Source organism: Mesitornis unicolor, unplaced genomic scaffold (assembly GCF_000695765.1).
Source record: "Mesitornis unicolor isolate BGI_N332 unplaced genomic scaffold, ASM69576v1 scaffold27873, whole genome shotgun sequence".
Taxonomy (NCBI): Eukaryota; Metazoa; Chordata; class Aves; order Mesitornithiformes; family Mesitornithidae; genus Mesitornis; species Mesitornis unicolor.
Window position 1 is genome coordinate 32,641 of NW_010174404.1, and position 15,034 is coordinate 47,674.

General features: G+C 37.3%; 1 protein-coding gene across 1 annotated transcript in view; it reads right to left on the bottom strand.

Annotated features, from left to right (window-relative positions):
• Positions 1-15,034, bottom strand: part of LOC104538000 (macrophage mannose receptor 1-like) — a 32,927-nt gene that overhangs the window by 5,407 nt on the left and 12,486 nt on the right. Inside the window, exons 11-23 of the mRNA XM_010181036.1 lie at positions 13,656-13,783; positions 12,268-12,355; positions 11,546-11,690; positions 9,245-9,280; positions 8,981-9,144; positions 8,403-8,470; positions 7,407-7,507; positions 6,922-7,061; positions 5,628-5,742; positions 4,819-4,988; positions 4,137-4,239; positions 2,419-2,648; positions 1,304-1,469 (exon numbers count right to left, since the gene is read on the bottom strand). Of these exons, the coding sequence (XP_010179338.1) occupies positions 1,304-1,469; positions 2,419-2,648; positions 4,137-4,239; positions 4,819-4,988; positions 5,628-5,742; positions 6,922-7,061; positions 7,407-7,507; positions 8,403-8,470; positions 8,981-9,144; positions 9,245-9,280; positions 11,546-11,690; positions 12,268-12,355; positions 13,656-13,783 (1,654 nt within the window). The remainder of the gene's footprint in view (positions 1-1,303; positions 1,470-2,418; positions 2,649-4,136; positions 4,240-4,818; positions 4,989-5,627; positions 5,743-6,921; positions 7,062-7,406; positions 7,508-8,402; positions 8,471-8,980; positions 9,145-9,244; positions 9,281-11,545; positions 11,691-12,267; positions 12,356-13,655; positions 13,784-15,034) is intronic.

A 15,034-nucleotide genomic window follows, 5' to 3' on the forward strand; every position in this document is an offset into this window, starting at 1 on the left:
TTCTTCAGCTATGACATCGAGTTTAAAAAAAAACAAAACCTTTCTTTAAGGTAGTTAAAATATTCTTTGGCACACAGTGCTAGGATTATCAATGACTGTGTCAAGAGTAACAATGAGAAGAAGAGCTGCTCAGTCACAGCTGAATGGCTCAGTGTGAGCCTGTGCTCTTCTGTGTTACCAACTAAATCAAACTTGGACATTCTCAAGGATATTTGAATGTTCAGGGGGAGTTGGTTCTAGCTTATTTTGTTATAACCAACAAATCTGTGTAAATAAAAGATACAGTAAAAATGGAGAAAAAGAAAAGCCAGAAAACTTCCAAACCCTCAAGAGGTTCAAATAACAATTTGATTTCAAATGAAGTATCAGCTAAATCATAGTTTACTGTGGAAATTTCCCATTTAATATTTTCCTCAATATAATAATCCTTACATAAAATTTCTGAACAGCTTTAACTCTGAAAATGCATGGAATAATCTGAGGGTCATTGAATATTTATGTCATAGCCTCTCATTTTCCTGCAAGCAATAATATTATGGAATGACACAGTGACACACTCAGTTAGAACATGTGTTTTTAAAATGAAAGTTGCAAATGAGTAGATATAAAGTTTGGAGTCTGGCCTGGAAAAGAAATTGAAGAAAAACTACATAAAATCAGATCAAAAGAAACAGAATTTCCATTAAGTCTGTGCCACTAGACCTAACAGTGATTGCTCTAATACAAATGGAAATCAAAAAGGTTCATTCCCATCCTAAGATCTGCCTGTAGCTTTTGATTTGCAGTATTCCTCAGTGACTCTCAGAGAATCACTGTGAAGTGTGAACTTGATTGTTCTAATAACAGACTCTTTTTTTCCCCCAGATAAAACTCTTCCTCCTTTCCTCAGGTTTTAGAATCTCATCACAGTGAAGCTGTAACCAGTGTATGAACACTGCTTACATTGAAGGAATAAAATTTATTTTATACTCAGTGGGCTTTATTGAAGAAATCTTTGCAAGCAGAAAGTTTCACATTCTAGTAGACTCAAAGTGAAACATTCAGTACTCCCACAGTCTGTGTTCTGTCTGCCTGTGATGAAGATTGACTCCTACGGCAGTTATCACACAGTCCAGTAAAATGACAGTACCTTGGCTGGTGAATGACAACCCCATCAAAATGAAATACTGTTCATGCAAAATAAAGGTATTGATATTACATACTCAGACTTATTATTCCTTAATATATACTTAGAATTTTGTATTTCAGTCAAAGCAGATTGATCAAGGTTTCTACCATAAAAATAGTCATTACCATAGCTTACCCTCAGATTTTTTGCAGACAGGAAGATGATTTTCCTTACAAGGTGCTGTTTTCCAGGTCCCATGGAGCTCTAGGTAGACACAGGCTTTTTTCTGTTTTGGTTCTCCATAGTACCAATTAGAAAAAGTTATTTTCCTTTTATCGGTCCATCTGTAATAGCCATAACTCTGAAATTGAAACAGATACTTTTTCTACACTCTCACCTGCCGTTTCAAGTGGATTTACACAATTGCGCATTTTCATGGGGATATATAGTGCTCAGTTTGTGTGTCTGTGCTAGTACTGTAAAATATTAATTGAATCAGGACTCAGCAACATAAAAGTAAGACACAGCAGTATGCCACCCATGCTGGAACAGTCGTGAAGGGATTTTGAAAACTAAATGGTGCTTCCCGAGTGCTGCGGGTGCTTAGTCCCTTGTTGGGCAACACTGAGAGGTGGAACCACCATCCAGGAAGAGTCAAGTCACCATGAAGAGCAACATGACCATAGGACCATGAAACCTGTAGAAAGCTCAGGTGGAAGTGGGTCTCAGAGTCGACTGTCAAAGACTCTAAGTTCAAGTACAGTTTTGAAGAGAAACATTCACGAGTAAACCCCAGCTATCAGTATGAAAAATCTGAGAAATCCACACAGCTCTGGACCTGAATCTCTGTATTCTCTTCAAGTATGGTATGGCTTTTACTGCTTTTTATCTTTGGAACTTAGCAGGCATAACAAGGAAGGTGTTCAGAGGCACATGGTATGTCCTGTGAACCCTTCTGAACCAAAAAAGCAACAACTGCCAATGATTACAAGGCCTTAATGACCCTGTTGGTCCCTCTGAGTAAAATTAATTTCTCCTAAAAATGGCCTTCTAAATGTTAACTGTGTAGTTTGACCTAAGTGTCTAATATTGCCGTAGAGATAATAAAGAGAGGCCGTCGCTGTCAGGGATTTCCATCCTTCTCCATTGTCTAAGATGGAGTTTAATGATTCTAGATGGATAAAGTTAAATGAAGTGAGCACTGTCCACCAGTCCTAGGTTCCAAAATCTGTTTATGCTACAATTCTAGCTGCTGATAGTAATCCAATCATAGCATTTAACTGCACTACCTATCAATTTCTTAATCTTACCACATTGCTGTTGAGCCCAATCCATAAGGGCTCTCCATATCGTGCTGCCTGCAGCAGCAGGAAAATATTACTGTAATAATCAAAAATGCTTGCAAGCTCTGAAGATTTCTCCTTGCAGGCTTTTCTTGCTTCTTCCCAATTCATTTTAGAAGGAATGATTATATAGCTGCTGTTACCATAATGGATGAAACCTGAATCTGGAGCAGTTGTGGAATGAAACAGTTCAGGCTCTGCAGGGAAAAGGTACAAATTTGAGAGGAAGGGGCAAAAACAGTGAAAAATTACTAACTGCCTGAATAGCAGTATTACTTTTGAGTAAGAGATTAATATAGTGTGGCAGCACAAGCATCAAGTAAAAGCATTTCTTATTTAAAAGACAGGAGACATTTTAATGGTAACTTGGCATTATTTTTAACTGTAGTGTCACTAGTGTATTCAGGGATTAGGGAGAGGCAGCAAATGAGCTATGCATATCTGTAGACATACACTGAATCAGCTGAAATGTTGTGAATATTGATCACACAGTGGTCGTGCCCCCAAAGCTCTCTCAGTTCCCGTTCCGCAGGGCAGGCAAAATTCCTCCCAGGCACAAGCACAATGCAGGAGCTCCACACCACCTAGGTCTCAAAATAGGGATGAATTTCATTCTAAGCAAAGTTTGTGACTCTGCTGTTACTTCTTTCCCATGTAGGATGAAGTTAAAAAAACCATAGTTGTACCTTAAATGATGTGGAAGACACAGACCTAGAGCTAGCGATGGGGACAAAAAAAAGGACAAAAACCACCTTTGTGTTCAGTCAGTGTTGAGAATGCCTGGACAATTGTTTTTTTTGCTAGTGACACCCTTATGCAGTTTTCTGCATTTGCACAGAACAGAGCCATGAAACATCTGGCCCAGCTGTGCCTTCTTCCTGTATTTTTACTTGCTGCTCAGCAGTTCCCTGTTCTATTCCTGCAGTCTTTGCATTGTAGCTGTGCTCTGGATGTGTCTCCCACCCTGAAGACACATGAAGAAAACTAGAACTTTGGCCCTTCTCATTATTACTGGTCTTGTGATATAAAAGCTAGGAGACTGATGAGCAAAACAACAAATTTAACTGACCTTAGTTAACCCCCTGGTGGAGTATATGTGAGGGATTTTTAGTGAGTGGGGGTTAGGCCTGGGGGTGTGGGTGAGGAATCTACCTTTAGTGTATTGTCCAGCTAGCTAAAATACCTATGATTGAGGTCACTGATGGATTTATTTTTATGCTTAGTGTTTGCATTTGCAAAATAGCGTGATCCAGATCTATATCTGTGTTAGCTGGGTGAAGTACAGATAAACAACTTCTGTGTCAATAGCAAAAAAAGGCATTTTGAAGGCATAGCTCTTCTGACCTGTTTTGGGTGTTTGCGTCAACATGAGGCAAATGAATCCTTCCTTCAAAGTGTCTACTCGCCATGTGCAGGCAATTGATTTACATGTAGGTGTCTGCAGGGTAGGTGGAGTCAGTCTCTGTGAGTGTTGGTGGGTATGCTGGTAGACGAGAGCCTGTAAAGCCAAAACTTTTTTACAGTCCTTATCCTAGAGTGGGTTTTGTGTCTGGAACTCCTGAGCTGGGAAAGTAGCCCTGCTTCCCTCACCCAAGCTGCTACAGGCACAGCTGAGCACTTACAACTGAGGACTCATACGGTCAGATTGTTTAGTAAATGTCTTCCAACAATGAAATAAAACTTACTGCTGTCCATCTGGCAAATATAGCTTTTGTTATGCTGGCAGTCAGTGTTTTCCCAGTAACCTGCTTCATCTACAGATCTTTCTCTCATTGCAATACAGTCGGTCTAGTAAAAAATTAAAAAAGAAAATTATAGCTGATGAAGTGCAAAATGTCTTCTACAGTAATAGAAATAGGTTCAAGGAGTCAAAGTTAATAGCTTTCTTTTCTAATTTTTTTCTTCTCTTATTTCTATTTATGGTTTCTTCAAAAATAAGCTTATTTTATTATCTATCTAAAGTATACTTTCCTTGGCAGATTACTGCAAGAACTTTTCTCAGTTTATTAAAATTTCTTGCAGTGCGCCAAAGCTATTTGTTAAACTTTCAGTTGGACTCACGCTGTACAAGAAGAAACAATAAAAAAAAAGTAAAAATCCCAGCAAGTAATACTGAATATTTTCAGTAAAAATCTAATAATTCTAATTAATTCTAGTGGTAATTACCATATAGCACTCCTCTTCTGCAGTTCTAAACTTCTGCAAAGGAATGACAATATGTATAGAATCTAAACAGACCTATTAATTTCTGGGTACAGCTTTTAAAAAGTCATTGAAATACAGGATCCAAGCTGAGAGAGAAGTCAGGCTACCTTGAGTATGTTACATAAGTTAGACATTTTCTGATTTGTTTACCTGTATTTTAACATAATTCCAGTCAATGTTTATGTATTTATCTCTAAATGGGAATTCTCTTGCCCATTTTGAATAGTCAAAAAAACTTCCATCTGTCCAAAGATATGTACCCTCACTGTTAATATCATTCAGCCCAATCCATGTTTCATTGGAAACATCCTTTAGGTGGAAGGTGAAGAAGGCTATTAAAAAAAGAAAAGAAGATCAGAGAAAGAGAGTAGCTGAGGAGTTGTCTTTCTTCAAATTCAGTGTAAACCAAATTCCAAATAAAACAACCAATCAACTTATAAAAATATTGCAAATATCAGGTTCAGTATTGCTAGATCATGAGTTAATGGTAAAAGAGAAAAATTACAATGGGTACTTTAACTGAAGCAGTTTGATTTCATTAAAAAAGAAGGTTTTTTAGATAAAAATTATATAGAGACTTCTTAGAAATATTACAGAAATTAGGCTAGAACAGACTAAAAAATTATTAATCAGTCATCCCTAAGGAAGCATCAACTGCACATACATAATGTCCAATGAATGCTTGTTTACTTTCTGACTTGAGCATCTGTAGACATTTCTATTCCTATGAACTAGAACTATTTATTCCGCCTTCCAGAGCTATGGGGAACAGATTATACTGTTCCCTCCACATAATGCTTTGACAAGAGATGGGAATTGCCATGATATTTCACTCCAGTCTTCTCTGGATCCGGCAGCTCCGAGTCTTTCTCCTTAGGTTATGCTATCTAGATCTGGAGGCTAGTTTGGCCTTATCATTCGATGGTGACATGTGTTGGTTTACTTCGTGACAAAAGGTTCAGATGTCATACCTTGCACTTGCTCATTGTGTATAGAGGCCAGGTTTCCTCCTAATTCTATACAAGCACTTCTTGCAGAGTGCCAGGTCAGTCTCTCTTCTTGTCTGGATCCAAATATTTTGTAACACTGCAGAGAGAGTAAAGAATTAGATGAAATATCAGGTGTCATAGAGTGTTAAAACCACAGGTTTTAATTCAGTTCTAGTTCCTGCATGTAAAGATCAGTAGATGAGGGGACCTGCTGAAATGGAAATACTTTCTGACAACAAGAAGGAGACCCAGCTAATCACACTGATGTGTCTGCAGCACTAACAAACCTGTGGGTTCTCCAAGGTGAGTGCTGGGCAAGAGCAGGCAACCTTCAGAAACTTTTGAGGAATTAAGTAGATATCCAGGGTGCACAAGTAGAGATTTTGGGTCACATTACCAGGAAGTAGAATTTTTGAGGGACCGAAACTGTTTCCTGATAGGGAACATAACTTGGGACAGACATTTCTCAGTTCAAGCTCTTTCAGTTATATACCACAGACATAGTGTTAAAGCCTGAGCTTGTGCAAGCACCTCAGCAAGAGTGGAACAGTGCCAGGAGGAAGTACTCATTTGTACGGTGTATTAGTATCCCGTGGCGATTTTTTCTGAATACTGGTGTAAAAAATTGGTTTTTTGGTTGTGTATGTTCAGAAGGAGAGAAGACATGGTTTTCCACTGGCATATACTGTTTCACACGTTTTATGCCCTTTGAATGCATTAAAACTTTTTCTATTGATTGTACTGTGGGATTGATTTGTGTTTTTCATTTGTTGGCTTTGGTTTTTCTTTAAGTTCATATGGCCAGGTGTACTTTTGCTTAACTTAGCAAAAAAAAATGCTTGCTTGTTTTCTACATTTGATTTGACATTTATTGCTGTTTGTGTTACTCAAGATGAGTTGTTTATGGCATCGAATTATATATGAAAAATGTGATCTTTCATTTTTCACCTCAATGTTACTCAGAAGGAGCTTACACCTACAGATAAGGATAATGGAACAGGATTTCCATGCAGTAAGTATGTCTAAAATACACAGAAAATTCTAGACACTGGCATGTGGGCATTTACAAAAATCCCAACTTAAAACATTCAAATTCACTTTTTTTTGAGATTTAATACAGACTTGCTGACATGGAAATTGACTTCACTGCTAATTAGAATACCACTTAATAAACTGATGCATAAAGTGAGAGAATTTTTATAATGAGACAAAAGGGATAGTTGTTTTCTCTACCTATAACAAATCTGCTAAATAAGGCTGGAATTTGTTACTGCACCTTATTTTTAAACAAAAGCCAAGTTTTAGGACATCCTCCCAGAGGTGGAAGTACAGTAGGAGCAATTCCTACATAAGTTGAATTGTGCCTTTCACAGATGAAGGCATTTTTCACAGCACAGTTTATATCTTTCCAAAGGCCTGTAAATAAATGAAATACAGAGAATCACTGTCTGACACTCTCATACCACCAGTACAGCAGTCAGCCCCAGACAGTGTTCATGGAGCACAAATGAAACCTTTCGGGGGCAAGTGAAACAGCTGCCATGTACACTATTTGCCCTAACACACTCCTCCCTCCCATCATGTGTTTGCCTCCTAATAGTGATGGTGTGCTTTTAAACTTCAGTATACTGGTTATGAAAAACTGTCACTATTGTTCAACTACCTATTTATGGCGTGGCCTCAAATTTTACTTTTTAGGAAACTTTTTAGCTTTTGATGCTAAATTTTCAACCAAATATTTCATGTTGTTACTTTGCTTACCAAAATCTTTTGACATTATCACACAGTTTTCATCATTGTTAGCAAAATTGGGTTCATTTGGAGCCCAGGCAACGTAGTTCACTGGGGTCTCATCCAGCCAGCTGAAAGAAACAAGAGGACAGTTGCTGCTGGACAGACATTTCCAGTGAGGCATTTGTTTAGTTACGAGATGTGTTTAGCTAAAGGCAAAGCAAGGTACTAGCAGTGACCAGAGGGCACTCTACATATAGTGGAGAGGACACATCTACAGCATTGCTGTGGCTTCCCCTCTGTTTAGTACTGTCACATTCAAGTCCTAGCAGTGTCCCATTTTGCCAGAGGTTGGATAAACAATGTCATACTCAAAGGGAACACTTCTTATCATCTGGATGCGACTGAAATCCCAAGATCTCACCCATGCATGGAGTTCCCTTTCATCCAGGAAAGGTGTCCTGCTGGAAGCCTTCTACAAACAGATCTCTAAAACAGATTCCCTATCAGCAATTTCAGATAGCTGTTGAATGAGAGGTTGCTCACACTTCTTGCATCCAGTTCACCCAATTTAAACCAATGAGATTCGTCTAATTAAACCTTTACATCTACATTGTATCTAAATCTTCTGTGTTTTCTCTGTAGCCGTTGGAGATCTGATCAGAGTTAATCTCATCCTAAGGTTGATGTCTGAAGTGGATTAGGTGAATAACATCTTAACATTAGTTGCTTCTCCTTACTACCTATGAAGGGTTGCTTGGGTGTTTAACTCAGTACTTTCAGTCTAAGACATTAAGTGAAATCAATCTTACCCATGAACTTTTATTGATTTTGTTGGAAAATGCATTGCTCTGCTTATATATGAAAGAATTTATAACTTCTGATCTGAGACTTGTCCTGAAAACTATCCAGAAGTCAGTTGCAAAAGGGTTATTAACTTGTAAAATGAAAACACACACAAATGCTGCCACAGAGCAAGATGAAATTACCATCATTTGCTGTTCTTATCAGTTTTCCTTTACTCACCTAAATTTCTGATCAAAGCTGACAACTAAGCCAATGAAATATGATTCCATTACAAGTTTTGTGTAAATCTAAAACAAAAGCAATGCACAGAGTTAAGCACTAAACAGGTTCCTCAACATCAAGCAAAAATCTGGAAAGCTATTAACCATGTCTGTGATTTTTTTAAATCCTTCATCCCCACCCACAAGGATTTGAGCCTCAGTCAAGAACATTGTAGGTTCAGACCCAGGTTGCAAGCAGGCAAACAGGGATATAGGGAACATCCTGGAGTCAGGAACCCAATGGGCAGGAAAGCAGTAATTGCTGTGCTAAAGGCTACATATCTTAGAAGAGATAAGCAACCTGTGGCTGAGCTATATCCTTTGCAGCACTTTTAACATTTGCGTGCCTTTTTTCTTTACCTACTAAAAGAAATAATAATTTATTTACAGGTCCTGAACAAATATTTTGTTATATAAATAAGTAATGTAGGACAATAACTCAGGACTCCAGCCTATGTAAATAGCTTGGCTGTTCCCTTTATTTTATCAGCCGCTCTGCTTCAGAATTAAATTATAATTAATAGATTCAGTCCTTACATATTTCCACAGAAACTGTCTTTCGCTTTCATTCTCAATGACAACAAGATCTGCAAAATTCTTCTGACAAATTCTCCGTGCTTTTTCCATATGGACATATTCTTTGCTGAAATAGTATTGCTTGTCTTCGTATATGATCCATCCATCACTGGTTGCCTGATATTCTGAAAGATAAAGAATCATATGTATTGCATTAATATCTGGCCTGTACAAAGTATGAAAACTATACAGTGAATTTTCCTTTGAAAGAGGAAAAAGTCCTACCAAGTTTGTAGTGTGGTTCAGGTTTTAGCAGTGTACCTGTAAAATAGAAGATCATCATAAGCAACATTCTAAATACAAAATAATTCAGGGAGTTGCTTTAGTTTCAAATGCTTTGTATAATAGAGAAAAAAATGCAACTCTGAATTTTCTAATGTATTTTCAACAGCTTAGAGCCCATACCAATGGATTAAATTTAAAAAATTGTATAATTTAGTACCATTTATCTAGTGAAAAATACGTATCTTTCAACTGCACATACATTTCTCTGAAAACACTGTATTAAACAATCCAAGATGGGCAGTCAACACTTTGTACAATAAGCTTACCTCAGATTGAAAATCTATTCAGTGTTTTTACTTGACATACTATTATTTTTTTACAGTTATGGGACTAGACCTAAACATGATCAAGCCAACATATCAAGTTTCAAGCTTACCTACACAATTGTAAACTGTTTGCAAGTACTGAAAGCTTAGTGCTGGTATTTTGTTAATACCACTCATCATTTCCAGTGTCTAGGTGCATTCCTCCTATCCTGATGGCTTGGCTTTCACTCAGAAAGTCTTTTTTTAAGAGAGTCCTGGAGATAGTCGAGGATTACCTGGAGAGCAAGTAGATACCAGACCCTAGATTCTGATTACAGGATGAATCAGGAGGAAGTAATTAATCTGTTGCTATTCCCAGAGCCAGCTATAACCCTTCAAAGATAGCTCTGCTTTCATTTTGGATGCCTGTTATTTTGTTCTTCACAAGGACCACTGATTCTGTTATTAGCTTTCTCCATTTCTTCTGTGGCTTAATGCAGAGGAACACATTATTAAAGAAATTACAGGAACAGTTTAGATCAGAGAAACAGATGAAAAAACAATTTAATCTTTTCTGTTTGGAGCTTTTTACTATTTTCTTTTTAAGTAGTTATTGCAGAATAGAACTAAAATTATTCAGATATCTTCACGATGAATTTTCATTCTTCATTTTGATTTTATTTTTCAATTCTAACATAACATTCCTTGCTTTACTGAAGGGTAGTATCCAAAGTAAGTATGTTACTTAAGCATATATGAGGAATTTACAGCTGAGCATATCTCCTTTCACGGTGATCATAATATCTAGACTCACAATAACAAGATCTTATTCTTTTATTTTGTTCTTATTTTGGAAAGGTCATCTAGAATCAAGATAAACTGATCTGAGTCTTTATGTCACGGTTTCTGAAGTCCTCCTGAGTAATATCACCAAGCGCAGAGAGCCACATCTGTACAAAGCAGTGCACTCAACACACCAGAAGCTGAGCAGGATGTACTGCTTTGAGCTGGTATATGGAAGTTGGTGTTTTCGTGGTGCATTTTTATGACTAATCTACCCACAAGGGAACAGTGATTAAGCAATTTTTCAAGGGTAACATGGTGTATTACTCACTGTTTGAGGGTAACTCTTTGTTGGCAGAGTCACAAAATATTAAATGTATTTAGTGGTTTTTATGTAACTGCTTCTCCCTTCCCCTCATGATTATGCCTCCTGTTACTTGCCTGTGGGCATCCAAATTTATTTTAATTTCAAGAAGCTAGTTCCTGCTCCATGGAGATGCATAGAAGTACTCAGTTTACAACCAGGAAGCAGGGTTGTAAAAGCAGGACCAAGTAAGCAAAACAAGTTAATTCATTATCGGATGTCACTTGGGGTCTTCAGGCCATGAAACTCCGTTTCCCACTGGCAGGCACCCTAACACACATGGACCACGTCCATTTCATGCCCTGGCCCCAGATGCAAGGAACCTGGCCTTAGGGCTCTGCTTCCCAGGCAAAGCTGGTGGATGCAGGAGTCCTTCAAGGCTACACCAGCCTCTACTTTTGATCTCTTTTTCAGTGTTGTCGGTTCCTATGGCAACTGATCTCTCCCTTTGGTTCACATTAATCCTTTCTCAGTGGGAAGCAAAGCTGTTTTTTGTACACAAAACTCTAGTGTCCTGCACCTTTGACTCTCCTGGGCAAGCCTGAAGCAGATAGAAATAGGAGGAGGAGATAAAACGAAAGGGTGTAAGTACCTTTGCCTTGCAAATTTATTCAATCCATAGTAGAAAGAGAAAGCCAGAGATAAAGTAATAGGGATATCTTTCACTTCCTGCACCTGAGAACAATTGAAATATCTCAAGTCATTCTTCTTGCTTTATGCGTTGCCTTAACTGCAACTGGTTTTAAAATTAACAACTCCCAGTATCTTTCTTTTCAATTTGTTTAAATCCATACAATTTGTTTCTGAACTTGGGTTTATCGCTACAATTAAATGGGGAAGTAATCATACCTTTTTTTGTTTCACAAATCCAATTAAGTAAACGTTCACAGCGCACGTCATTCCAGCGCATTTGGGGTGATCTATTAAACGTAACACAATGTTCAAGTTCTTCATGGTTGTTGGGTTCATCTTTAGCCCAGTTCTCATAAATTACCTGTGTTGGAAATGCATCTCAATTACTGTGTGATTTGAGCTGAGTGGAAGTAATGGTAACACAATTTCAGGATCTCATCATCTCAAGTGCTTTGTTAATGGGATCAGTATAAGTTCAGATAGATCTGAGAGGGCTGTAAAAGTCATACTGGTCAGCTCACTTTTCCCATCACTCCTGGAGAAGGTGTAAAGGATACACAGTATAGAAAAGCATGTGTCTGGTGGAGGAAATACTGATGGACAGAGGGAGTCGTGTTTATCTTGCTTTGTGAAAGATAGCAACCTGACTTCTCAGTACTGGCATACAGCAGTGCCCGGTCTGGGATGCTGTGAAGATCTAAGAGCACGAACTGTGAAAGGTGGGATATAACATGGTACCAGAGATGAAATGGAGGCAATTTTGTACTTCCATTAGTGTGTTAAAATGGTGCCATCACTCAGCTGTTCAGCTGATGGATAAAGGGTTACCATACAACTGCAAAAGGTTTAAAAAGTTAGGAAAAAAGGCATAAAGAGATGAAAATCTATATATTCTAAAGGACAGAAAGTCACTTAATATCCAGCAAATAAGTACTCACAGGGGAACCATCAATCCAGGCAAATCCTTCATCAGGATTTAAGAGGAACAAACCGATCCAGAAAGCCTGAGTATACAGCCCTTTATCCCTAAAATAAATCATGAAGTAGAGATACATGAGTGTAGAAAGAGGAGCCATGATACAAACACTGGAAAGCATCAAAACATGCTACTTTCTGTCACATCTGAATTGGGAGCTGCTCCTTCAGTGTAGGCCCATAGCCAGGCTCAGGGGGTTTGGTAGGGCTCTGTGTTGGGACAAGAATTTCCAGATTTGAATGTAAGTTAAAGTGATGTGGCACAGAGCTAGCTCAGGCTCCTATCCCTGTGGCTGCAATGCAGCTCTTGGCTGTAGCAGGAGTTCATGGACAGGGACTTTAGCAAAAGTAAAACATCAAAAGAGAGCTATAATACAATTTAACTAATGAAAAATAGTGAATATTGTTCTTTCAACAGCTTTGATTTGCTTCTTGGCACATCCTATGTAGTTTATTTAATAGTTCACGCTGTTTATCATACATATGGACCAGATAATATAGAGTCCTATTTCATTCATTGCCTAACACAAAGATTTTCCTCTGCAAAGAGTTGATAGTCTAAAGCAAAGAGACTTAACAGATCAGGAAAAACACATTCAGCTTCTCAAAATACTGAAAAATACTGAAGTGAAGAAGGGTGAGATCACTAAGAGTTTTCTATCTAACAGTTTTAAATCTATTTGAGATATTAAACCTCAGTTCACCGTTATGTGAAACAGTTTTGGTTAAATAGCTATATATTATGTGCCACTGAGATATCTTGACATTACAGAATACAATCAAAATGTAGTGGTCTAATTTGAGGGGGAAATAATGGCATAATTTCTGCATTGTGAGAAAGACATGGTATCTACAGTGTTAGCAGAAATTAATTACAATTAATTCCTGTTCAATTTCAGGACTATTCAGATTATAGTTAGAAAATTTCCATGTTAAGTCCTTGCATTTTAGTTTATATTAGATTAACTCAAGGGCTTTTTTGAACATGTTGCTTAAAACATAAATTGTAGCCACTTAAAAAAGGGCAGCATTGGAGCAGAACAATTTATTGTCTACCTTTTGGGAAGAGGGACTAACATGTAGAAAGTTGATCAGATCTGGAGAACAGTCTCGATAAAAACATGTAATGGATATTTCAAAAATATCAAAGCCTCTTTGAAATATTCAAGTTTGGGGGTTTTTTTTGGTGAAAAATCTGTGTTCCAGAATAGTATTTCCAGATGAAACATTTCCATTTTAACTTAAAATTTGATTGTCTTTATTCATTCACTTGTCCAGCTCCAAATACATTTTGGAGGAGTTCATATGTAACATAGTATGAACACAAAAAAATAATTGTGCCAGTACTCACGATGCTAATTGCCATAATAAAATTTGATCTTCTCTTGTGTTGATTGTGACCAGATTTCCCCCTATTTCTCTACAGAATTCTTCAGCCTCAAACCAAGACTTCTTTTGGTTTCCTTCTCTCACAAAAAACTATTGACAAAAAAAAGTAAAACTAAATTGCTAAATGTGCAAAGTTTGGCATATAAAATATATAATTGCCTATGTAATTAAAATCGATATCACTTTAGCATTCCTTTATTCTTGAGTTAGACAAGATAACATCTGTCAAGATCTATAATATTAAACATTAGTAATTTAAAGTCTAAGTATTTTTTTCATAGCATCTTCTTTTTAAAATAAGGCAAGAGTAGCACAGGTGTCTGAGGAGAACAAAATCACAATGTACATAGAAGAAAAAAATAATTTATAACTTAATTTGATCTTTCACCACTGAAAGGCTCAAAGAAGGATGGAATAGCTCAGCTGTGGTATTTTGTAGTAGAAAGCAGGAGATTTTGGAGAAATGGAAGGTTGAGGGAAAATCAACAGGTTGGAATAGAAAAGATAGTATGGACGGAGAAAGCCATTTGGCAAGGTGCTGACCTGGCCAAGGAAGAGATTTTTGTATGGTGGTGCAAGCATACACATAGCTCCATTGTCTACAACGAAGTACACACATTCTCAAAGTAAGGGACTGAATGCTTGACATTTTGGAGAACGGATAATCAACAGTTTGGTAATTGACAGAACCAATAATGTTAGTAACAATGTGTTACATAGAAGTTGAGACTCTTATAAATACAGGGTTAAAATGTTCTCTGGCCTCCCAACAGGCAGAGTCTCAAGACAGAAAGTGAGAGGGTATTTATGTAAAAGCCTGGAAGAACAATGTTGCATATTTACTATTACTTGGTCTATTCTGTCTTTTCTTTACTTTTTTTTTCTTTTTAAAAATGAAACTTTTTAAGGAGTTTTTAGCTAAATCAAGAGAATGTCCAAAACCTTTACTTGCTGAAGAGTCACTAATGTCAAACTAAACATGGATCTAAAAATGTCACTAAAAGTATCACATTCAGGGTGAGAAATGGTTAGCAGAAGGCCAGGTTTCCATAAGTTTTGTCTTAGAAACATTGTCTTATGCAAGTGAGGCTGCCAGCTCTTGAGATACAATACTGTGTTTTTCTGAAGTGCCAAATTCCTGGAATCAGATAAATTAGGTGAGGTTCTCACCTGGCATTGAAATAAAAGTAAACATATTTCTAGCACTCTGTTTTTGTTGTTTTGGGTTTTCTATTATTGTCTTTCATTATATTTGATGGTTTTCTTATGTTTTTTTTGCTCTTGAATACCATTGAGAAGACAATTCTCAAAAAATGACCCAGCACTGAGTACCCAAGGACT